At 44.0% G+C, this 25726-nt stretch overlaps 1 protein-coding gene across 2 annotated transcripts; it reads left to right on the top strand.

Annotated features, from left to right (window-relative positions):
• The first annotated feature begins 262 nt into the window (after nt 1-262).
• On the top strand, nt 263-25723 carry NFU1 (NFU1 iron-sulfur cluster scaffold). 2 transcript variants are annotated; one of them, XM_084615070.1, is made up of 8 exons: nt 263-331; nt 3644-3750; nt 9153-9288; nt 12088-12154; nt 13485-13599; nt 15189-15252; nt 20894-21068; nt 25138-25723. In XM_084615070.1, the coding sequence occupies exons 2-8, from the start codon at nt 3654-3656 to the stop codon at nt 25183-25185; spliced, it is 702 nt and encodes a 233-aa protein (XP_084471196.1). In that variant the 5' UTR covers nt 263-331; nt 3644-3653; the 3' UTR covers nt 25186-25723. The 2 variants fall into 2 exon arrangements, with proteins under 2 accessions (XP_084471196.1, XP_084471195.1); XM_084615069.1 differs by lacking the exon at nt 263-331 and adding an exon at nt 626-723.
• Nucleotides 25724-25726: the final 3 nt, after the last annotated feature.

Here is a 25726-nt window from a genome sequence, read left to right as displayed (position 1 = left end):
TATGGTTGCAGGGGAGCAAAGACCTGATTTCTGAACGCTTGGGGGGTGAGGGGGGGGGGCAAAAATAACGGAGTTTTGCTCCCTGAATGTTGCTCCACTGTGTTACCCTAGCGTATAAAGCTCCTGCTCTTTTTTCCTAAAGGCAGAGGGCTTGCAGCCCTTGCTAAGCCCACGGCTCGGTGCCTCGGTGGGGCACATGGGGTGGGTGGGTTTTGCAGCAGCCTGGGGGTTGCTACGTCGGTCGTGCTAATAAAAGAGGGAGGAGCCTGGGCCCCAAAAACTGGACAGGGGGGAGCGGGTCGGGAGCCCCTCGACGGATCTCCCGGGCCAGGTACCCCAGCAAAGGGACAACGTGGACAGGGGGGAGCCCCTCGCCCCACTGTTGGGGCTTAGCCAGGGCTCCGTGCTGCTCCCCCGCGGGTTTGCTGCAGTGGGGGGGAGGGGCGAGCGGGCCGCCCTGGGCCAGGCTGTGGGGGGCGCGCGCCCCATCCCCGGGACTCCGCGGCCCCTCAACTCCCCCCCGCCCCCCCACCGCGGCCCGCGCTGCAGTTCCCCCCTGCGGCCGGCAGAGGCCGCCCCAGCGCCTCCGACTCCGGCCTCCGCAGGCGCCGGGGCGGGGCAGCCACGCGCCCGCGGCCCTGACTCCGGCCGCCGGCGCCGCGGGAGGGACAAGATGGCGGCCGCGGGGCGGTGGCTGCGGGCGGCGGCGGGGCTGGGCGGCCGGTAGGTGACCCCGGCCCGGGCGCGGGCGCGGGCTCGGCTCGTCGCCGCCCCCCGCTGGGGGGGTGAACCCCTTTCCAGACAAGGGGAAGCAGGGTGTCCCCGCCGGTCACCCCCAACTCCCCCCCGTTTTCTCCACCCCCGCCGCGGGTCGCCCCCCAACTGGTCCCCCCGCGTCTTCTCCACCCCCCCCGCGGGCCGCCCCCTAACTCCCCCCCCGCGTCTTCTCCACCCCCCCCCTGCGGGTCGCTCCCCAACTCCCCCCCCGCGTCTTCTCCACCCCCCCCCTGCGGGTCGCTCCCCAACTCCCCCCCCGCGTCTTCTCCACCCCCCCCCGTGGGTCGCCCCCCAACTCCCCCCCCGCGTCTTCACCCCCCCCGTGGGTCGCCCCCCAACTCCCCCCCCGCGTCTTCTCCGCCCCCCCCCGCGGGTCGCCCCCCAACTCCCCCCCCGCGTCTTCTCCGCCCCCCCCCGCGGGCCGCCCCCTAACTCCCCCCCCCGCGTCTTCTCCGCCCCCCCCCGCGGGCCGCCCCCTAACTCCCCCCCCCGCGTCTTCTCCGCCCCCCCCCGCGGGTCGCCCCCCAACTGGTCCCCCCGCGTCTTCTCCACCCCCCCCCGCGGGCCGCCCCCTAACTCCCCCCCCCGCGTCTTCTCCGCCCCCCCCCGCGGGCCGCCCCCTAACTCCCCCCCCCGCGTCTTCTCCGCCCCCCCCCGCGGGTCGCCCCCCACCTCCCCCCCCCGCGTCTTCTCCGCCCCCCCCCCGCGGGTCGCCCCCCACCTCCCCCCCCCGCGTCTTCTCCGCCCCCCCCCCGCGGGTCGCCCCCCACCTCCTCCCCCCCCCGCGTCTTCTCCGCCCCCCCCCGCGGGTCGCCCCCCACCTCCTCGCGTCTTCTCCGCCCCCCCCCCGCGGGTCGCCCCCCACCTCCCCCCCCGCGTCTTCTCCGCCCCCCCCCGCGGGTCGCCCCCCACCTTCCCCCCCCGCGTCTTCTCCGCCCCCCCCCCGCGGGTCGCCCCCCACCTCCCTCCCCCCGCGTCTTCTCCGCCCCCCCCGCGGGTTGCTCCCCACCTCTCCCCCCCCCGCGTCTTCTCCGCCCCCCCCCCGCGGGTCGCCCCCCACCTCCCCCCCCCGCGTCTTCTCCGCCCCCCCCCGCGGGTCGCCCCGCGTCTTCTCCGCCCCCCCCCCGTGGGTCGCCCCCCCCAACTTCCCCCCCTCCCCTACGTCTTCTCCAAGCTGTGAGGTTAACTTCCCTTCTCCCTCTCCCTAAGGGTCACCTCTCCTCATTTTTCCCGTCCCCCCTCCCCCCGTCTCCCTCTTGGGCCAGGTCCCTCTTGGGCCAGGCTTCGGGGGTCACAGGTTAATCTCCACCCCACCCCCCGCAGTGGGGTGTTAGGGGTTAAACCTTCCTCTCCCCCCCCACCCCCCCATGCAATGGAGAAGCAGAGGACATCTAGCTGATCACAATGGTCTCCTCTGGCCTTAAAAAAACAAAAAACTATGAACTATCGACCTGATCTGCTCTCTCCACCCAGTGTGTAACTGGGAAGATGGTTTTATTATTTGTGTTGTCGTTGTGCGGAGGAACCTTAGTCATGGGTCAGGACCCTGTTGAGATAGGCAAGGCGCAAACACAGCATAACCTTAACTGTTAAGTCCCCGGCCGGCCAGCCCAGCTGGAGCAGCACCACCTACCCAGAGCTCCCCCAGCCCACCGGATCGGCCTTTTAATCGGTTAACTGTTTAAACGAAATATTTTTAATCGTTTAAACGGTTAACTTTTTTATTTACATCCCTAGTAGGTTCCCTATGACCTATCACTGAATGGCTGGGTAGGGAGAAACTTCTACATCTCTACAATGAGGAGAGGGTTAAAAGGACCCTAGTAACTCAAAATTATCCCAATTGCTTAAATTTGGTAAACTCATACAAAAGTTGTTTTAAAAAAACCAACAACCTCCTGCTGAGATCTGAAAGGGAAACTGACTCTAAGTGTGAAACTGACTTCATTTATTTTCATTGTCGAAACCCAGAGAGAGGGAAGCAAAGAGTAAGCAGTGTAAAGAAAGGAATCTGGATCAGATCTTAAAATATTTTTGCTGTAATAATTCAAGGTGGTTGTTAGTAACAGATAAAGACATCTGTCCCTATATAATTACAACATCATTGTCTGAAGATTCTTGGAAGTTAGAAGTCAAAGCTCACATTTTCAAATTGTGGATATTTTCATGCCAAGTTTGTGCAGGTAATTATAGTGACTGCACAAAACAGGAATTTGCATGTGGAAAATGAACAGTTTTTTTGTATTCCTGTTTATTACCTATGTAATCATGGTAATTATTGAGTACAAATATGCACCTAAACTTTTGAAAATCGGTTTAGTCTATCTTCTCACCTCTTCGAGTTTGTTCTTTTCAGTGTATTCTTTGCCGTTTTGTCCACTCGAGGTCTGTGTGTCTCAGCAAGATGGGTGGTGTGGTTTACCTGACCAGCATCGACAAGAATTTTCTGTTATAGCTGGCCTGGTTCCACTCCAGGGCCCTGGTCTCCCGCTGCTGGATACGAATAGTTCTGTTGATACACTGCTTCAATGGAGCTGCTGTCCTTTCTCCACAGCAGTGTCCTGGTGAATTTTAAATCAAGGTGATTGCTGTGTAATGGTTACTTGGCCACCTGGAAATTGAAGGAGAAGGGATTGAAACCCCATTTTCCCTTCTCCTCCAACAATTATGTGGAGAGGAGGGGAAAATAAGCCTGTAGCTGATAGCTACTCTACATTACCTGTTCTCCTTCAAGAGGGAGGAAATTGGTTAAGCAACTTGCTGAAATCCAGTGGTATTGGGTGCATACAAAATTCTCTTTTCTTGGGAGATGGGAAAAACTAAATTCTTAATTGAGAGATTGTTGGTAAAATCTGTCTTTCTTTAGGTTCTGTCGCATGACATTACAAGGCTTTAACTTAACAGCTAAACAGCCTCTCTGCCAATTTGCACGAAGAAAACCGTTTCTTCCATCCACCATAGCACATAATACAGGTAAATTTAATTTTTGTCATAAAGTAAGTAAAGCTCTCTTGAGATTTGTCTCAAGAAGATGGTGAAAGAATAAATTCTCCTTTTTACTGAAATCTCACATGTATGCAGTATTCTGGGTGATTTTTTGTTAATGGAAAGGTAGTTAAATCATGCAGTCAGAGTTTAGAACCAGGACTCGGAGACTGTATACCAGATTCTGGTCATTATATGACCTCGGGTAAGTCCATTACACTCTGCGCCTCAGTTTCCCCATCTGTATAATAATGGGGATATTTCATTTGGTTGCTGAGGCTTGTAAAGAGCTTTGAAGATGTAAATCACTATACTTGTGCTTATACATATTAGTTTAACTCCTTAGCGTAAGATCACTCTGAGACCTCCTGCTATCCTGTGTCCTGTTCAACAGCTGAAATCAGCAAGACTGGAACTGCTGACCATCCCAAGATATAATCTTGTAAGGGTGGAGGTGTAGTGCCTTTACCATCAGGAGCAGTGTGCTCCTGAATATATCCTTCTGTACATCTCTGGCCATCTTTGGGACAGAAATTTAAAAGTTTTGTTTTAATTTTGAGTTGTCTGATTAATTATAGGTATTGGGGAGGTTTGAAGTGATTTTGCTCTTCCTTCTGTCAGTTTGTTAGGCATGTTGCCCAATTCTCTTTTAATTTGACTAACACCGTATTAAGGCGCTGAGAAATTAAAATGGGCCGAATTGACAATTTTGCAGTTTTTAGTATTAACCTCTTAACATTAGTTTTTCTGAAAAGCACTTCAGCTACTAAAACTTGTAGTTATGTAGCTCGTGGGATTGTAGTAACATATACCGATTTTCAGCTTTGGATTTCTGGTTCAAAGCCAGTCTTTGTTAGTGATCAAAAATTGTTAGTTTCGTGTGTCTCTTCAGTGATCTGTATAAAGTTAGTTTGGTCACAGAAAAGGGTTTCAGAGTAGCAGCCATGTTAGTCTGTATTCGCAAAAAGAAAAGGCGTACTCGTGGCACCTTAAAAACTAACCAATTTATTTGAGCATAAGCTTTCGTGAGCTACAGCTCACTTCATCAGATGCATCCAGTGGAAAATACAGTGAGGAGATTGATATACACACAGAACATGAAAAAATGGGTGTTATCATACGCACTGTAAGGAGAGTGATCATTTAAAATGAGCTATTACCAGCAGGGGAGGGGGGGAGAAAACCTTTTGTAGTGATAATCAAGGTGGGCCATTTCCAGCAGTTAACAGGAACGTTCGAGGAGCAGTGGGGGGTGGGGGAAATAAACATGGAAAAATAGTTTTACTTTGTGTAATGACACATCCACTCCCAGTCTCTATTCAAGCCTAAGTTAATTGTATCCAATTTGCAAATTAATTCCAATTCAGCAGTCTCTCGTTGGAGTCTGTTTTTGAAGTCTTTTTGTTCTAATATTGCGACCTTTAGGTCTGAAATCGCATGACCAGAGAGATTGAAGTGTTCTCCGACTGGTTTATGAAAGTTATAATTCTTGACGTCTGATTTGTGTCCATTTATTCTTTTACGTAGAGACTGTCCAGTTTGACCAATGTACATGGCAGAGGGGCATTGCTGGCACATGATGGCATATATCACATTGGTAGATGTGCACGTGAACGAGCCTCTGATATTGTGGCTCATGTGATTAGGCCCTACGATGGTGTCCCCTGAATAGGTATGTGGACACAGTTGGCAACGGGCTTTGTTGCAAGGATACGTTCCTGGGTTAGCGGTTCTGGTGTGTGGTTGCTGGTGAGTATTTGCTTCAGGTTGGAGGGCTGTCTGTAAGCAAGGACTGGCCGGTCTCCCAAGATTTGTGAGAGTGATGGGTCGTCCTTTAGGATAGGTTGTAGATCCTTGATGATGCGTTGGAGAGGTTTTAGTTGGGGGCTGAAGGTGATGGCTAGTGGCGTTCTGTTATTATCTTTGCTGGGCCTGTCCTGTAGTAGGTGGCCTCTGGGTACTCTTCTGGCTTTGTCAATTTGTTTCTTCACTTCCGCAGGTGGGTATTGTAGTTGTAAGAATGCTTGATAAAGATCTTGTAGGTGTTTGTCTCTGCCTGAGGAGTTGGAGCAAATGCAGTCCTATCGTAGAGCTTGGCTGTAGACAATGGATCGTGTGGTGTGGTCTGGATGAAAGCTGGAGGCATGTAGGTAGGAAAAGCGGTCAGTAGGTTTCCGGTATAGGGTGGTGTTTGTGTGACCATCGCTTATTAGCACCGTAGTGTCCAGGAAGTGGATCTCGTGTGTGGACTGGTCCAGGCTGAGGTTGATGATGCGACGGAAATTGTTGAAATCATGGTGGAATTCCTCAAGGGCTTCTTTTCCATGGGTCCAGATGATGAAGATGTCATCAATGTAGTGCAAGTAGAGTAGAGGCATTAGGGGACAAGAGCTGAGGAAGCGTTGTTCTAAGTCAGCCATAAAAATGTTGGCATACTGTGGGGCCTTGTGGGTACCCATAGCAGTGCTGCTGATTTGAAGGTATACATTGTCCCCAAATGTGAAATAGTTATAGGTGAGGACAAAGTCACAAAGTTCAGCCACCAGGTTTGTAATACACATTCACCATAATTGGCATTAACCATGAAGCAGTTTCAGGAGAGAGGGTGATGGGTCATGAAGATGGAGAGGGCTCCTCCTTTAGGACAGATTTGAGGGACGTTGGAAGGGCAACCTAGAGAGGTTTGAACTGCCACTGCAAATATTGTGTGTGTACAGATGACTTCAGTAGCAAGGTCTGTCAATCCAGCACCTTTCACTAACACTAAAACTCACGCCCGTACCGTGCCAAATTAATATTATCTGCAAATGTAGTCTGAAAAACCGCAGGCTGGAACTCCAGTTTACTCTATCTGCTCCTACAATATTTTGTACGTCTCTGTGCTCCGAAAAAAAAGGGTTCCATTGCCTTTTGTGCTGCTGAAAATTGCAGATCAGCTTCTGCAGCTGCCTGGTGGATTCAACAACAACTCTGCCATGCTGTGGAGAAAGAGATTTGTGTATATACACATTTTTAATTATGCGGGTGCCTGTTGTATAGAACCAAGCACAAGTGCAAATATTATTTAAATGAGTGTCTCAGTGGCCACTGCAGCAAATGCTTTTTGATGCAGATTGCAGAGGGCCTCAGACCTAACCAACTCAGAATTGATTTTTTTTAACATTCAGATTTAATCAAGCAGTTTACTGGTTGACTCTGAGGGTTCTAGTCAGCTGCATACGGATCTACAAATGTCCTTTAAATTCTGTCTTTTTTCTATCTTTATTTTTCTCTTTCAGTAAATGATCAAACAGAAGAAAGTACATGGTATATTGGCCAGATACTTGAAAGAAGCAATATGTTTAGTCTGTGTTCGTGATGCTACTTACAAATAGTAGATGATGATAAACTTGGTTATTCACAGTACATACAAAGAGTTCCAGTTTGACTAATGAGAAAGGAAAACGGATTTTTTTCAAAAACCAATGTTTCTAACTTCAGAAGATCCTGGGTACAATAGCAACCCTCATCAATATTTTTGTGAGAGGATGATGTATCCTGTTGTGTTGTAGGCTAGCCATTTGACTGTAGAGTTGCTGTCAGTTGCCCTTTGCAGTAGAGAAGTCAGTAAATTTGTAGGGCGTGTTCAGTTGACCACATCCAGTTCCATCACTATAGGCTATTTGTCATATTGTCACATTGGAGGTGGCTTCCTTTGCCACTCTGATCAGGGAGATGTTTCTAGCCCTTGTGGTTGGAGTTGTGTGACAAAACAGAAAACGGCGTTTAGTTACTAAGTCAGGACTAGTTCTAGCATGTTAACACTGAGCATCTCCATGCTAATTCTTTTACTCTTTCTCTCGAAACCTGAGAGCTTGCGTGTGTGGTGATGCTGTGGGTTAAAGTCAAATGAGTTGTCAGGACAGACACCTGCAGAGGAAATTTGGCGACTTATAAATAGCCTGATTTGTCATCTAATACTAGGAGTCGTGATCAAAATTGCCATTTAGGAAGTGAAAGCTTCAGCTCTTTTTTTGTTGCTTTAAAAATAACAAAAATAGTTGACTCTAAGCCATATATGTTTCTAAAGTTAAATAAGCTTGCTTCCCAAATAGCATGTACTCAGAATTTATACATATTCCTAGGGTTTTCTAATTAAAAAAAAAAATCTATTTCCCTTTGCTGAAAGTGATGTGCTGGTTTGAGAATCCGAATCGTGCAATGAAATATGGCAGTGAAGGGACAGGAGAGTGATCTAGTGGTTAATGTAGAGAATAAGGAGGTAGGGTTGTATATCCAGCTCTGACATTTACTTTCTGTGTCACATCACTGTACGTCAGATTTCCAATCTGTAAAATGATTATTGTAATACCAACTGCACAGCTCCATTGTGAATCTTAATTAATGTTTGCAAAGCACTTTGATATCCTTGGCTAAAAGTATAATCTATTTCTTTTTGTTAAGGTTTGGCCAGTCCAGCAAAATCCCATTAAAATAATAATGTCTGAGTAAACAACTAAATACTTTTTTCATAAATGTTGGGGATATTTTTACCAGCTTTTATAAATGATTTTAATATCAATTGTTAATACAAAATGTTTGCTGAAAGTCAATAAGCACGGTATCAGAGCCAGCTTAATTAAACTGGTAGAGCTGTCCATTCAGATAAGATAGTTTGGGTAATTAAAAAGAATTCTGTGCTTGCTCTGAAAGGCTATGCAGGTTTCCAGATTACTGCAATTTCTTGTCCACACCAGAATGTCACAAACACTCCTTATCGGGCTGTGTGTTCATTTTTTTTAGTTATTTTCTGTGATACTTTCTCCTTTTTGATAATGCTGGAAAAGGAACAAAAAGATCTTAACATTAGCATATCTACAACAGAGGGTTAGTACACCTGCCCAAATCCTGCATCTGGAGTGTTCTTAATAGGAGGGTGATGATGTTGGAGTGGAGAGCCCGCACAGTGCTCAGGTACCAAAGTGGTGAGCATGGAATAACAACCTGAATAGTATAGAGAAGGGGCACAAGTCGTATCTTAGTGTGGATGTTAAAAAGAGAGCCTCTGAAAAAAGAGGGGCAGAGTATTAGCTCTGTTCAGATTAACACAGAGAATGTGAGCAGCAAATTGCTAGTTTGAGATTAAAACTAGCTGGGACAGGGTTTCATTAAGCTTTTCATCTGTCTCTTAAATTTAGTGACTGAATTGGTTGATCTTTATGTCAATATGGGTACTTTGATGGAACTCACTGAGCCATGCGTGATAAATTTCAGTGTTCCACAGTCCTCTGTTTTTAATAAATCTGTGTTGTGCAAACAAAGCCTTGCCTGGCTAAATAAACAGGATCTCTGTTGTTCCTTATATGAGCCTCTTCTCTTTTGAACATTTATTTCCTCCTTTCTCTTTTCAGTAAGATGCATGTTTATTCAGACTCAGGACACTCCAAATCCAAATAGTCTGAAGTTTATTCCAGGAAGACAAGTACTGGAATCGAGGACCATGGATTTCTCCACACCAGCTGCAGCATTTTGCTCACCTTTAGCGAGGTGTGTTAAAGCATTACATACTTTGTTCAAGGGACTAGCTGTGTTTAGTTACTGAAACACATCTATATACAAGTGTCGTCATAAATGCAGCTGAATGTTAAAAAGAGGATTTGCTGCCTTTCCATTGTGGATGCTTCTTTTTTTCATAAAGTAGATTGAATGCCTACAGATAGCCAAAGTAATCTATCGAGATTTTTATACTGTGCCTGTCAATGTAATAACTAAGTTCCTGGTAATCTATTTCATTGTTTTGAGTCAAATCATGATAGAATTCAGTATTCCTGAGAAGGAAATCTACTGTTGCTCATACCTGTGTGCCAGATCTTGCAAAACTTTACTCAGGTGAGTAGTCCTTACACTAGTAGTACCATTAAAGTCATGCCATCTCACAGTGTAACGAGACAGACAACATAAGGAAGTGTCCATAAATGTGGTACGTGAAACTGAAACAGTTTACTAATTTTGGCACAGTACGACTCTGACACTGTTAACCTTAGCTTCGAAGCCAATTGGGTTTTTTCTTCCTTTAAAATATGGGTATGTTACAAACAGTACAGTGGAAAAATTAAAATGACTCAAGTTTGTAATGAACCCTTTTTTTCTAGTTTTCATGTATAACCTTTTGCAAAGGCCCTCAGTGCCATAGATCTGGAGTATCCATAGTGAAACTTACTTGGACTAATACATTTCAATCCACTTGGACTATGAATCCTTACTACAGTTTATTTTCCGTCTAATACTTTGCTATATTTTCATTGGGTAAAAAAAAGGGCTGGGACACCATTAAAAATCTGTCTGAAAGTGGGGGAATGGGATGGGAAGGAGTTTTAGGAATCTTTCGCCTGCTGATGGTGATGAGATGCATTGGAGAACTGTTGCAAACTTGCTTTCTGGGAAAAGTGGGTGTGAGCACTGCTCCTGGTATCTGCCATTGCATCAACAGCAGCCTCTGGAGATAATGCTCCTTATGCCTGCTATGTATGTGGGTTGAGAGGCTGCAGTGGGAGGGTGAGAGATGGAAATGCCATAGTGTCACCTTCCCAAGATCATAGTTTAATTTGCTCTTTTACGTGATGGAAATACTGCACACAAGTGAAAGCAGCCTAATGCAGTCCTCTCTCCGGGAAATGTAGCGTTATCCAATGTATTGCTATAATATTTCCAAAATGCTATAGTTGATTTGTAGCCAAACAGGAACTTTTCAAATGAAGTTCTTTAGCTCAAAGGTAGTATAAATGCCCATATGTATAGAACAGCAGATGCAGTGTGAAAGGTATTTCAGTGCATCCAGCAGAGATTGTTTACAATCCAAGATCTCATTAGCAGAGTGCTGAAATACCAGGATGTGTATAAACCAAATTATATTAGATTGCAGAGTACAAATAACTGGAGGAAAATGATTTTGTTGCAAAATGTCTGAGAATGAACTTCTGAATAGGAAACCAAGAACAGTACATGTTGAGGAAGTACAAGGAATATTCACATCTTGTGATTCTGTGTTTAATGCTGGCCTGCCTACCAGCACAGTTAGAGTAAAGCGTTTATTGCACTACCATTTATATCTCAGTTTCCAGGCTTTGTAATTGGGATGCCCATTTGTTTTGGTGTGAGAATACAAATCTTCCAAAGAATAATATCAGCTATGCTAGCTTTAGATGATTTGGAGTGAATGTGTAACGCCAAAATATTTTTTTAAAGTAAAATTTTGGGACCATTAGTCCATCAAGCAAATTAGGGTGTGGTGATATTTTAAAAAAACACACAACACACACAGCTACATTTTTAACATTTAAAAATTGTTTGTTACATGTGTAGGAAAGTTCTTCTCCTAAATATCCTTTGCTATACATAACCTGTGGTAAAGTATCTGATTTGTGCATCTTTGAGTTGTATAGATTTCCCCTTCAAGAAAGTCTATTTTTCAGCTATTTAGATTTACTGAAAATGTATCCTGTCTCTGTTTTCAAGATTAGGGTTACCTACAGTGTTGTGTGAAAATGCCAGATTTAACTTCTGGTTGTTCTAGCTGTTTTTTATCATATCCCTGTGTGTGACAACAATCAGTCATTTAATCTGTGGTCTAGGTATTAAGGTTGTATAGATTTGACATCACTGACTCCTGGGGCCACACAAACAAAACTGAGCATTTGTTGAGATTGCCTTTAAAACTCTCATTCAATTATTTTATAATTAAAATAGTTTGTAATTAGTGAGTTCTTGTGTCCTGTCTGGTTCTAAAGTTTTAGAGTGCTGGTCTGAATTTGTGTAACAACAAAATTGTGTGATGATAAAATTCAGAACAGCTTTTAGTAGAATTGATTATAATGAAAAGTTTTCAGCAACCTAATCTACTGTTCTAAAGAAGAGTCCCTGTCCTTCCACAGTTGCATGCCAAGAACGTTGGGATGTGTGTGTCGGTCATCTTGATGCTGATTCAGTAGTTTTATGGCTAAAGAATACCTCATGGCTTCAAACAGGAGCTAGAGACATGAGCATTAACTCTTTCATACTTCTACAGCATGTTACTTTTCCCTGTTCAGTATCACACGCCATGTTATGATGTTTTCGACTTATGCCAAGCTGCAGAATTCCATGAGCATGGATAAAGAATAGAAGCACTTAAACTGTAGAAGAATCTTTTGCCAATCTCCTTTAATGGTTTTATTTTCTTAAGTGATTATTGCCCTCTAGAAATGTATTCTAGTAGGAAAGCAAGAAACACAGTGGAACATGATTGATAGAAACTTTTAGTTTAGTGTTTTTTGTGACTGCAGACTTGTGGTTAACTTTCTTTTGCAGACAGTTGTTCAGGATTGAAGGAGTTAAAAGTGTCTTCTTTGGGCCAGACTTCATCACAGTCACAAAGGTAAGTGGAAAAGCGGTTCTAATGGTCTAAACATGAGCTGATGCATGTCCAGCCTGCAGGGAGAAGTGAAAGGAACAGACTCCTTGCAGATCCTTCCCTGGCTTGCATAAGGTACAGTAAAAATCTTACCTTTACCGAGAAAGTCCTCAAAATATTCACTACAGGCATTAATTTAATTCTTCAACATAATCTCTCATAAAGTGAAATATAGTTACCATAAAGCTATGAAGGGCACTGTGTTCTAGTTACGGCTTCTGAGAATATTGTCTCTTGAATCTGATTTTCGGAGCCGCCGAAGGTCACTACTTACCTTGACTTGAATTGTTGTAGGTGCTTAGCACTTTTTCAGTTCTAATCAAAATGTTAGAAGTCAGTTGAGTAAACTTTTAATAAAACATTTTGCCCTTTTGTGGTTCCCTTTCCTCTAAATTTGAATAAAAAGCCTCACATTTTACAGATGTGCATATTTACTATGGCATACTTGGTTAAGTAAGTTTCTGTAGCCAGGGACAGATCTTGGGCATCCAAATGGATTGGCATGCTAAAGGCATCACTGTTGTCTGATCTAGCATGCACGTGGTATTGTGAATAGAGCTCTGCTCCAGAAATAGTCCTTTTATTACTCATGCTAAAAGAGAAGTTCCATAAAATATTAAGTAGTGTTAAGGTTCGTATCCTTTTAGGCTAGATAATAGTAGGCAACAAAATTACAAACACGTGAAGGTGAAAGTCTATCTAACAAAGAACAGTGATACACATAAATGCAAGCAAGTGCATTATGTATTGCCTCAAAATCCCTCCTTTGCCTCCCACTGGCAAAGCTTATTCATCTGGGACTCAGGAGTTCACCCAACCTAGGAGGTATTGTGTAATAAATCCATAGCTGCATAAACACCGTATAGTCGCTATGCCATTTAGTGGACAACACATGAGATGTCAAAAATAGAACACATAACCGAAACGTAAACAGGCTTCAAAAACAGTTTGTTGGCACAAATAAAACTTAGCAGAACATCTGTGATTTTAGGTTCTTTTCATCTTGCGTTGTTTGTTTTTATACACTAATATTTTATACAGCAGTTGGCTGGCAAACATTGCAGGCAACTGCTTAAATCCAAACAACTAGACCTCTTTACTGAATATTTTAAATATAATTTTATGAAAACTTTTCTATTTCATGTTGGATTTGGTAAAACTGTTGAAACATTTAAATTTCAGGCCTTAATGCCCAGCAAGGTGCCTTTAAGATGGACAAAGGGCCATCTGTCAGTTTAATCTTTGGAAGGAGGCAGAAACACTATATTTGTTTTTTTTCTTAAATTTTTTATAGGTGAGTGAAGATTGGGATTGGAATTTACTGAAACCAGATATTTATGCAACCATAATGGATTTCTTTGCCTCTGGTTTACCTGTAATTACTGAAGAGGCACCTCGTACAGACACGGGTAAATGGAACTCATCACGACTGGCTTATGCTTGTATATGGTCTTAGTCCTCTCTTAAGTTGATGTGTTTGATAGATCATGTTCAGAGGAAATGAACTTGCCTCACAGAAAACATGTGAGAAGAGAATAACTGAAACAGTATAAATGGCTAAAATTAACACGCAAGATTCAGTAGTCTGCGTAAGGTGCAATTAAACTAATAATACACAAACGGTTTAAAGCAGTTGTCTGACTATGAATATGGGGCCAGGTTCTCAGCTAGTGCAATGCTGAGGCCAAATTTTATAGACTCATTGATTCCAAGGCCAGAAGGGACCCTTGTGAACATCTAGTCTGACCTGTATAACACAGGTACACATAGAACTTCCCCCAGAGAATTCTGAGAGCATATCTATTAGAAGAGTGGCTTTCAATCTGTGATCTGCTGACCCCTGGGAGTCCACAGACTATGTCTAAGATTTCCAAAGGGGTCTGCACTTCATTTGACATTATTTTAAGGGTCTACAAATGAAAAAAGGTTGAAAACCATTGTTTTAGAAAAACCTCCAACCTTCAATGGCACCACACTGACTGTGCACCAGCAAAGGATTTGGCCAAGGCTGTTCTCGCCTTTTTTGGTTTGAAACATTTTTTTAAAGTGCTTGGGTTGCTGTGTGTACAAAACTGTTGGAGGTTGCGACACAGTCTGCTTTTTACAAGCTCGCTATAAAAATCACTGGTCTCCTTTGTAAAGTGTTGAAATGCCCTGTGTTAATGGATTAATCATAAAATTGCAATACGGTTCCAACAAGAATGCAGAGAAGAGTTGCTAAACTGAGCTGGAGGGAAACTCTGCCTGTGTTGAGGTGTCCTGGTAGCCCATCTGTTGCCGTCAGGTGTTCTTTCAGTCGCAAAGTACGCAGCTGCGTAGAGCACCCTGTTGCCCTGCGCAGCTGCATGCTGCTCCAACCCCTGCTCAGGCTCTTCCCCAGGGCCCCCACCCTTGCTTCTCCCTTGCCCTGCCCTAGCTCCACCCCCACTTCCCTGAGCTCTGCAGCAGAGCCCACCGGCAGCGGGAAGTGCAGCGACCCGGCCCCAGCTGCGCTGCCGGTGAGTGCTGGGCAGGGCCCCAGAATAGCTAGAGACAGCCCTGTGTGTAGCTATTGAGATCTCTGTGTTGGTGTAACTTTCATGCTGAGGAGCCAGAGGGAGGAGTAGCTTGTAATACAGGGCTGCCTGTGTTAGCCCACATATCTGTATCCCATCCTGTTAAGTGCTTTTCTTGCTACTCCTCTCTGCATGTGAAATAACACCAGCTTGATCTGTCAGAGGGCTTCTCTGTGCTTTGAGAAGAACCGTGGTTATGCTTATGTGTGAGTAAGAGGGAGAATATTGAGGAAAATCTAAAAAGTGTCATGTATGTGCTGTAAATTACACCATCTTAGACTTAGCTGTGAGTTTAGCTGTCAGAAGCATCCTTTGGTGATGTATTGTTGGTACAACTTAATCATGGAAAAAGAATATTGTTTTTACAAGTATTTTACCACAGTAGTATTAATCATAATAAGGCCCTGTCAACATTTTTATTTGCATTTGTTTTTCCCCTAAAGCTGCATCAGAAGATGACGACGAAGTTGTATTAATGATTAAGGAACTTCTGGATACTAGAATAAGGTAACTTTAAACATTGCTAGTTTAAAGCATTGTCACACAGTAGGCGTGTTTTGGATTATTTCAGAGTGATGCAATTCTAAATATTTTTAGGATTACACAAATTAAATGGGTAACGTGGCATATTTCAGCTTGGTGCACAGACAAGCCATGTTCATGTTGTCATTGAAAATCGCACCTTGAGGTTCCCTGTGAAAACTAGCTTTGTGCTAAACCGTGTCCAGTTCAGAGAAGGATCTGACTGAATCAAATTGACCCCTTCAATTCAAACTTCACTTTCCTAGATGATTTTAGGAGACGGTAGGATCCTGCAGCCCATAGTAGAGTGTGTTCTTTAAAATGAGTTCATTGGGACAAACCTGGTTATAGCTTTAGGTGCTACTGCAGTCTAAATCTCTAAAAATAATAATAAAAATAAAATGAAAGATCTTCGACTTTGTGGTGAGCACTCTTTTTTTCCCCCTTCATATATTCATCTCCCTTGTTTTTCACATCTTGCTGTTCTCAGATGAGTTTTAAATCATTTAATATTTCATGTTCAGTAAAGTAGGGTAACCTCTATCATCTCAAATTTATATCTCAGAAATTCATGCACAGAAGTCATCTGAGCTTCAATAAACGTTTATCCCTATATTTTTTCTACAGCAATTCTATTTGGGTTTTGACACAGCTTGAAATAAGAATCTGGTAGTCACCAATACAGTGTTTAGAGCAGTTAAGAGACAGTTTTCAGTTCTTGTCATAAGGCAGCCCCACCTGGAGCATCCTTCTGCTGCAAACCGCGGCAGGACAGGCACAGCTGCCTCTTTCTCTCCTTCATAGTCCCCTGAAGTGTATTTGAGTGTAAATAGCCCTTGTGGGTTTAATTTATTACAAAAGGAAGTCCCATGCACATAAATTCCAACACCATAATCCAGGCAATACATCGAATACAACCCCAGCATGCCCTTGCTCTCCAGCACAACGCTCTATGGCTCCAGCTCTCTGACTCCAAGAGCCAGCTGGCATCTCCCTCTGCTGCTCTCAGCCTTCTCCGGCCTTGGCACTCTTTGGCTCAGGAAGGACAATTCTGGCTAGCCTCTCCCCTGGCTCCCTATTCCTCTACCCTTTTCAGCCTCCCGGCACCGGCTTTGGCACTTGAAAGTCAGCAAGCTAGCCCTGCCATTGGCTCTTAGATCTCAGCGTTTTTCAGCCTCCCAGCACTGGCTCTTCAGCCCCGGAAGGTCAGCCGGCCAGTCCCTCCACTGGCTCTGTGATGATTTGTCCCTCTTTTCGGGGAGGGCCTGCAGTGAGCTTTCTGTTCTCTGCAGCTTTTCCCAGAGACCTCTAGTGTCCTGAATATTCCTGACTGGTCTCTCGCTCCCTAATCTTGTATAGCCCCTAAGTGCTGCTCCACCCTCTTAAGTGACCAGACTGGGATTACCTGTTCTGGCACAGGAATGCTGTATCTACTTCATTTACAGCGGTCAGCCCCCTGTACAGTTCTTTAACTACCTCCCATAGTGAACAGAAAAAAAATAAGAAATACAGAAATGTGGATGTGGGGAAATGCCTAATGTATTTCAGAAGTCCTCTTGTCACCGACTATGGCTTCTTCTACAAATCTCACATTCCAGGAGCAAACACTCTTACGTACGGTGTAAGTGAATAGAATTAATTTGCATTTCTCAAGAAAATGCACCAACTTGGGCTTTTTTTATTTATAATTTCTATAAAATGTTGCATTCTGAAAGCTCTTATAAAAATAAATTGTAAGGGAGATATTTCAGCTGAAATATAGTGACATATATAGTAAACTCATCTCTCGAAGAGGAAGGGATATAGAGGGGAGGAGGAAAATCTTATCTAATTATATGTATTGTGTTTGTGTGTGTGTGTGTATATAGAAGTTTTCAAACTGGGGTGTGTCCTCCTTTGATCCCCCTCCCCCTGGGGGCATGCCAAGTTTGATCACAGGGGGCAGAGGATGTGACAGGGCTGGGCTGAAGGCTGGGGTCAGGAGGAGGCTTTGTCTGGCAGGGGGAAGCACACAGAACTCTGAGGGGTGGTCTTGCCTGCTTTGACTAGGCTTTTTGCCCATCTTACTCCCTCACAGCTGCAGCTGTGTCCACCAACTGGCAGGAGAGATTGGTGGGAGCTCTGCGAGTGGGAAGTTGAAGGCTGCACTCCAGGAGTACCGCCACTCCCTTCCCCCTGCTACACAGAGCCTTCTCTTGATCCCAGCCTTTCAGCGCAACCCCAAGGCTAGGAGCGCTGTTTCTTTCCCTTGCTGGACAGCGAATGGGGTCGCGCTGAAGTGCCAGGGTCAGGAGCGGGCTGTGTCCGGCAGGGAGGTCAGTATTCAAGGGGTGCAGTCTTTCAGTCTCCTCCTGATCCTGGCCTTTCAGCTCAGCCCCATCTGCTTCCCCTGCGTAGGGGTAATGGAGCTGGGCAGGGAGCCAAGTGCTGGCAGCTTCAGGGAGCAAAAGGCTTCCTCAACTGCCATGTGGTGAGTACTCGGTCTCCCCAACTGGCCCTCGCAGGTACCAGGTGTGACGCACATGGCAATCTTCTGCATATCCTTGATTGAGTATCTTTGGGGTCCAGTGTGTTAAATGCAGCGTTTGTGGACTGGGGTCATATGTCACTCTCCAGGACAGAGATGGGATGTGAGGCATGGGAGTTCAAAGGACTATATGGAAAATGTGCTAGACGGGAATGGACGTTTGGGGACAATAAGTGTGAAGTGAAGTATTTTCTGGGGAATACCTAGAAAGAGGTTAATGCAAATTCCCCACCTCTGGTTATGCAAAAAGCGAGACTTTGGAGCTACAACCTGAGGAAGGACTTGTACCAGTTCACAGACACTGGAGATCAAAGGCCTAAGCTGCGTAAAGAACAGCTGAAGTGCCCAGCCTGGGTTCTGGTTCTGAATCTAGACTGTTACGAACTTGTAACCACAGGGGAAAAACAACCCACTGGAGCCTGAGGTTGGAGATGCGGGTGACCCCTGGTAAGCTTTTTAGCATGCGTGTAGGTTCTTTTATTGTTTTAACATGTTTTCTCTGTCATGCTTTCACCTTAATAAATGTGCTTGCTTAGAAAAAGCTGTGTGGTAACTTAAAATTGTGGGCAATACACTGGTCAGAGCCTCTGGAGAGAAAGCCAAGTGCAGTTGCTGGCCTTTTAGGCAGCTGGAGAGATCACATTGTAGGCAGGGAACTATGCAGCCTTAATAATCCCCTGGGCAAGAGGGAGTGAGACGCAGGTCTCTGCCCAAGAAAGGTGATGGCTGAGGAGCTAGGAGCCTAGAGTGGGTGCCCTTAAGGGACCACGAGTGGGGAACATAGATGCCCTGAAACCGTGACACCAGGCACTCCTCCCCTCATTGCTTAGAAAAAGAGAGGTGTGCATGGTCGTGGGGGTGGCTCAGCAAAACAAAGTTTGGGCACCTCTGGTATGTAGAAATGATTTGAAAGACAGCATTAAGTAAGCTTTGCTGTCATGGGTTATGTGGTTGCCTAAAACCCCCATGGTACATTAGCCTTAAAATTCACAGTTGCCTCTTTTGTATTCCACAGAAGTTCTTTTAAAATTGTTTGTCCTTTTTCTCAGTTGGCCAGGAGGCTGTTGAACAGACCATTTGCAGTAGTCTGTGTTGTTGTGTCAATATCCTTATTGAATAGCTTCCAGGAGCTCTGTATAAGCCCAGTGATACACACAGAGAATTCGTTGTTTACACTGAAGAACATCAAAAATAGAAGCAAAGAAATCAGAAGCCGTAGGAGGGTGTGTCTACACTGCAGTTAAAGACCCGTGGCTGGCCCGTGTCAGCTGACTTGGGTTTACGGGGCTTTGGCTACGGGGTTGTAAAATTGTGTTGTAGACGTTCGGGTTTGGGCTCAGGCTGGAGCCCGAGCTCTGGGACCACAATTTTACAGCCCCGAGCCCTGCAAGCCTGAGGCAGCTGACACCGGCCAGCTGCACTCTGGGAGGAAAGAAGGGAAGACTGGAATTGTGCCGTAACATGTTAAAATCTTGTTTCAAATAAAGGAAGAATGAGTTCTCAATCAGTTGCTTTTTGTTTGTTGGCTTCCAGGAATTGAGGTGATTAGTTTAGTGTAAGTTGTTGATGCTGCTGATAATAAATGTGACCAAATCCTAAATTATTCCAGCAGGGGTGAAGTTCTCAAGTGTTGTTCTGGGAATTGGTATAAAGAGCTTCTGTTCAAGTAACATGACGCTTTTTAGCTTGGCATCTGGAAAAATGTTGCTATGGGGATGCATTTACAAAGTTAGTCATTTGTCCATTGTGACAGGAGACTAGATTGGGGAATTGTCAATAGCTCTGGGGTCCAATCCTATGAGATGCCTCATCAACTAACCAGATCAGGCCCATACATACTTTTTCTTCCATACATTCTGTATACAAAGCACAACAAACATTCAGAACCCTCTAGAATATGTCATAATTATTCCCCATACTACTACATTCAGTTTGCAACAAGTTCTAATACTACACAGAAGACAATTTTAGCAAGAAAAATCCTCCAGTTCTACAGCTTACTGAGGATTCTGCCTTCATACCATACAGAAGAGAGGAGAGTGAATTGGTGACCATTAAAATTTATGCCTGTTGGAAAGTTCAGGATGTTGCTATGGGGGTGGAAGTGAAGGCTGTTTATCGTGGGAGTTAATTATAACTTCTTCGTATAATGTAAAGAAATGTGATTACTCAGTTATTATTGGTTGTAAAAATCCAGACAGATGTTTTACAAGCTTGTAGCTCTCTCTTTCCATATTAACTTGCCAATTGCAAAAATACCAGTTCAGAACTAAAAATCTTGCCCTCTTCCTTCAATAAGTACTTGCTGCTAATTTTTTTTTTTTTTTTTTTTTACTCGTAGAACACATGATGGAATTCTCAAACTTTACATAGGAATGGATGCCTAGGGAGTTGTCAAGCCTTTGTCTCTGTCACTAGCCCAGGTCAAGAGTTGTCAACTGTTGATGCTATCTGATGGCTAACTCTTAGTTCTGTGTGACATGGGTTGGGAGGGATCGCAGGCCAGCTCCCAGTCACAAAATTCGTCAAAGTTGGCACATTTCCTCATTAGCCAAGGAATAAATAGGCCTTGGGTTATGTGTACGCTATAGAGCTTCCAGTAGCACAGCTGTACTAAGGTTGCTGCGCTGCTGTAAGATCTCTTGTGTAGCTGTTTTATGCCAACAGACGAGAGCTCTGCCGTCTACATAATTAAACCACGCCCAACGAGTGACAGCGGCTATTTTGGCTTGAGCCGTTCTCCTGCCAGCATAGTGCTGCGCACACTACCGCTTACGCCTGTGAAACTTATGTTGTTCGGGGCGGGGGGGGGGGATGTTTTTCACATCCCTGAGCAACGTATGTTTTGCTGACATAAGTGGTAGTGTAGATATGGCCCCAGAGAAAGAGCTTTGGTCCCTTCAGGTCAGGGTTGGGACACGTTGACCTGGGGCACTCTAAGGAGACATCTGCTCTGTCATTGCCCATGTTAGACCAGTTTGTGTAAAAAAGAAAGGGCTTTAGTTCCTAGAACTCACTCTTACATGAGCATTAAATTAACTCTTACAAATTTTTAGAACAAAAATTACCTGCAGTAATATTTTCTGTTTGTTTCCTCAGGCCAACAGTGCAGGAAGATGGGGGTGATGTCATATATAAAGGCTTTGAAGATGGGATTGTACAGTTAAAGTTGCAGGGTTCGTGCACTAGCTGTCCCAGTTCTATCATAACGCTGAAGAATGGGATACAGAACATGCTACAGTTCTATATTCCAGAAGTGGAAGGTGTGGAACAGGTATGTGAATACTAGTGAATATAAAGGTGTGTGTTTGATGTATAGACAGGACCTCCTCCCCCTCGGAGGCATGTAGAGTTCTGCACAAGTAATTTAGAATACAGTTTTTTAAAAGTACATAATTTTGCAAGTCCGATGATATGGTATTTTAAGCAAATGGATAATGGGGCAATATAAAAGAAATAACAGTATTTAACCCAGAAACATCTATGGCATTGGGAGTTATTGATATTTACAACAGGTTATTTCTGGGTGGTTTTTTTTTTTAATTTACTGAAGAAAAACTTCATTTCCATAGGGACTGGATGCTTTTAAATGCCTCTGCTTTCTGCAAAACTTCCATTTTTAGAAGAAAAGAAGTACTTGTGGCACCTTAGAGACTAACCAATTTATTTGAGCATAAGCTTTCGTGAGCTACAGCTCACTTCATCGGATGCATACTGTGGAAAGTGTAGAAGATCTTTTTATATACACACAAAGCATGAAAAAATACCTCCTCCCACCCCACTCTCCTGCTGGCAATAGCTTATCTAAAGTGATCACTCTCCTTACAATGTGTTTGATAATCAAGTTGGGTCATTTCCAGCACAAATCCAGGGTTTAACAAGAACGTCTGAGGAGGGGGGGAGGGTAGGAAGAAACAAGGGGAAATAGGTTACCTTGCATAGTGATTAGCCACTCCCAGTCTCTATTCAAGCCTAAGTTAATTGTATCAAATTTGCAAATGAATTCCATTTCAATGAAAGCTTATGCTCAAATAAATTGGTTAGTCTCTAAGGTGCCACAAGTACTCCTTTTCTTTTTGCGAATACAGACTAATACGGCTGTTACTCTGAAACCATTTTTAGAAGGTGCAACTCGCATGGGTCTTGGACCACAAATCAACCTTGAATGGGAAAACTTGTTTAATAAATTAGAGGAGTCAGATTAAATCCCTAGAATCCATCTAGGGGAGACTACAGCGGGTCCTACTGAAAGGTGAACTGTCAGGCTGGAGGGAGGTTACCAGTGGAGTTCCTCAAGGATCGGTTTTGGGACCAATCTTATTTAATCTTTTTATTACTGACCTCGGCACAAAAAGTGGGAGTGTGCTAATAAAGTTTGCGGATGTTACAAAGCTGGGAGGTATTGCCAATTTAGAGAAGGACAGGGATATCCTATAGGAGGATCTGGATGACCTTGTAAACTGGAGTAATAGTAATACGATGAAATTTAATAGTGAGAAGTGTAAGGTCATGCATTTAGGGACTAATAACAAGAATTTTAGTTATAAGCTAGGGACGCATCAATTAGAAGTAACAGAGGAGGAGAAGGACCTTGGAGTATTGGTTGATCGTAGGATGACTATGAGCCGCCAATGTGATATGGCCGTGTGTCAAGGTTCCTCCCCCACTCTGAACTCTAGGGTACAGATGTGGGGACCTGCATGAAAAACCTCCTAAGCTTATCTTTACCAGCTTAGGTCAAAACTTCCCCAAGGTACAAAATATTCCACCCTTTGTCCTTGGATTGGCCGCTACCACCACCAAACTAATACTAGTTACTGGGGAAGAGCTGTTTGGACACGTCTTTCCCCCCAAAATACTTCCCAAAACCTTGCACCCCACTTCCTGGACAAGGTTTGGTAAAAAGCCTCACCAATTTGCCTAGGTGACTACAGACCCAGACCCTTGGATCTTAAGAACAATTGAACAATCCTCCCAACACTTGCACCCCCTCCCCTTTCCTGGGAAATGTTGGATAAAAAGCCTCACCAATTTGCATAGGTGACCACAGACCCAAACCCTTGGATCTGAGAACAATGAAAAAGCACTCAGTTTTCTTACAAGAAGACTTTTAATAAAAATAGAAGTAAATAGAAATAAAGAAATCCCCCCCCTGTAAAATCAGGATGGTAGATACCTTACAGGGTAATTAGATTCAAAACATAGAGAACCCCTCTAGTCAAAACCTTAAGTTACAAAAAAGATACACAGACAGAAATAGTTATTCTATTCAGCACAGTTCTTTTCTCAGCCATTTAAAGAAATCATAATCTAACACGTACCTAGCTAGATTACTTACTAAAAGTTCTAAGACTCCATTCCTGGTCTATCCCCGGCAAAGACAGACTATAGACAGACACACAGACCCTTTGTTTCTCTCCCTCCTCCCAGCTTTTGAAAGTACCTTGTCTCCTCATTGGTCATTTTGGTCAGGTGCCAGCGAGGTTACCTTTAGCTTCTTAACCCTTTACAGGTGAGAGGAGCTTTTGCCTGGCCAGGAGGGATTTCAAAGGGGTTTACCCTTCCCTTTATATTTATGACACCGTGAAAAAAGCTAATGCGGTCTTGGGGTGCATCAGGAGAGGTATTTCCAGTAGGGATAAGGAGGTTTTAGTACCGTTATACAAGGCACTGGTGAGACCTCACCTGGAATACTGTGTGCAGTTCTGGTCTCCCATGTTTACGAAGGATGAATTCAAACTGGAACAGGTACAGAGAAGGGCAACTAGGATGATCCGAGAAATGGAAAACTTGTCTTATGAAAGGAGACTCAAGGAGCTTGGCTTGTTTAGCCTAACTAAAAGAAGGTTGAGGGGAGATAGGATTGCTCTCTATAAATATATCAGAGGGATAAATACTGGAGAGGGAGAGGAATTATTTAAGCTCAGTACCAATGTGGACACAAGAACAAATGGATATAAACTGGCCACCGGGAAGTTTAGACTTGAAATTCGACGAAGGTTTCTAACCATCAGAGGAGTGAAGTTTTGGAATAGCCTTCCAAGGGAAGCAGTGGGGGCAAAAGATCTATCTGGCTTTAAGATTAAACTGGATAAGTTTATGGAGGAGATGGTATGATGGGATAACATGGTTTTGGTAATTAAATATTTATGGTAAATAGGCCCAATGGCCTGTGATGGGATATTAGATGGGGTGGGATCTGAGTTATCCAGGAAAGAATTTTCTGTAGTATCTAGCTGATGAATCTTGCCCATATGCTCAGGGTTTAGCTGATCGCCATATTTGGGGTCGGGAAGGAATTTTCCTCCAGGGCAGATTGGAAGAGGCCCTGGAGGTTTTTCGCCTTCCTCTGTAGCATGGGGCACAGGTCACTTGCTGGAGGATTCTCTGCTCCTTGAAGTCTTTAAACTACGATTTGAGGATTTCAATAGCACAGATATAGGTGTGAGGTTTTTTGCAGGAGTGGTGGGTGAAATTCTGTGGCCTGCGTTGTGCAGGAGGTCCGACTAGATGATCATAATGGTCCCTTCTGACCTAAATATCTATGACTCTATTAATCTTTTTCTAGCATGGTTTGGCAGATCGAGTCTTTGTTGGAATAAGGTGGGGAAAAAAGCCCGACACATTTTTTTTCCTCACATAGTTACAGCTGGTTTTATTTTTCCTCATTCGTGCATTTGTACTATGTACTCTAAATTTTGTGGTGTTGTTTTGTTCCAGTAACACAGCACATGAAGGTTATTCGTTTTCCTTTTTTTATTGACTCAGTTTCAAATGTATTGCTTCGCTCTAGTCTCAGAAACATGTGATGGATTTTATAACTGGAAAGTTTTTGGAAAAACTTTTTTTTTTTTGGTCAGCGAACAATATTTTGATGTTTTGGGGACTTTCTTCTGATAAGTATAATAAACTAGGAACAAATGTTTGCTCTGTATGTACTAAGATAAGTCTGGGTCTGCAAAAATACAAATTCAGATACATTCTCCAATTAAACATCTGGTCTGTGTTAATGAATGTTCTCAATGCTTTCGTAACCACTTGGTCTGGCCTTAGCATTACACAACCTTCTTATTTCAGTCAAAACTCCTCATGTCATTTTGATTGAAGTGAGTGGCTCACCTCTTTCATGTGACCATCATCATACAATGGTGCTGAACAATTGCTACTCCCATTGCTTTCTCTGGGAATTAAGTAGTTCTTTAGATCAGGTTCAATGTAATTTACTGTGTCTGAATAACAAATGTTGTCATTTATACTTAGGTCTCTTTCTTGAGCTCTTGTGTTGTCCTAGTGAAGCAAAGCGGAGAATAATTACTTAAACAACTTCTGGGTTTTGGTTTTAGGTTGTTGATGATGAAGATGGAGTGGAGAAAGAAGCAAACTCTACCTGAGCTAACGGCATGTGTGTGACTCTAAATAGCAAAGTTTTTTCCCGAGAGTGTGTATAACTTAATCATGTCCCGAGCAACAACAAAAATTGCCATTCTCTACTTTCATCTCTTAAAATTCTCTCTCTCTCTCTTTCCCCCTACCCCCCCCCCCCACCCCAGGCCCGTTTAAAGATAATATACTGCCTTTTCCAGTGACTTACTATATGGTCTGCTTTCAAAAGAGAACTTGTTCCTTCTCCTGTAGACTTCATAACTGTTACGCATGGTTAAGAAACAAATGAAAAGCATTTTTAAATAGTGATTTGTCCATCTATTTCTATTTCAAACACAAAGGCTTGAGAATAAAAGTGGGAAGTGAAAAAAGTTAGTGCAATTGTTTAGAATAAATTCTAAAGAAAGTTGTGCATTTTATATAATATCTGTTTCAAATATTCTCCCCATTCTGCCTTATGGGCTTTTGGAATGACTTGCAATCATATTCTGAAGCTCCGAGATGTAGAGTTTATTTTTATGAAGTAAATTATTTATTTGTTCTTGATTA

This window comes from Lepidochelys olivacea (assembly GCF_965140295.1).
Source record: "Lepidochelys olivacea isolate rLepOli2 genome assembly, chromosome: 26".
NCBI classification, from domain to species: domain Eukaryota; kingdom Metazoa; phylum Chordata; order Testudines; family Cheloniidae; genus Lepidochelys; species Lepidochelys olivacea.
Note: the sequence above shows the minus strand (reverse complement) of the source record. Positions and strands in the feature narration are given on the sequence as shown.

Coding starts and splice junctions, on each gene's coding strand:
- NFU1 (XM_084615069.1), top strand. CDS start 674: ATGGCGGCCGCGGGGCGGTGGCTGCGGGCGGCGGCGGGGCTGGGCGGC. Junction 9,289..12,087: donor TTTTGCTCACCTTTAGCGAG/GTGTGTTAAAGC, acceptor TTTCTTTTGCAG/ACAGTTGTTCAGGATTGAAG. Junction 15,253..20,893: donor CTTCTGGATACTAGAATAAG/GTAACTTTAAAC, acceptor TTGTTTCCTCAG/GCCAACAGTGCAGGAAGATG.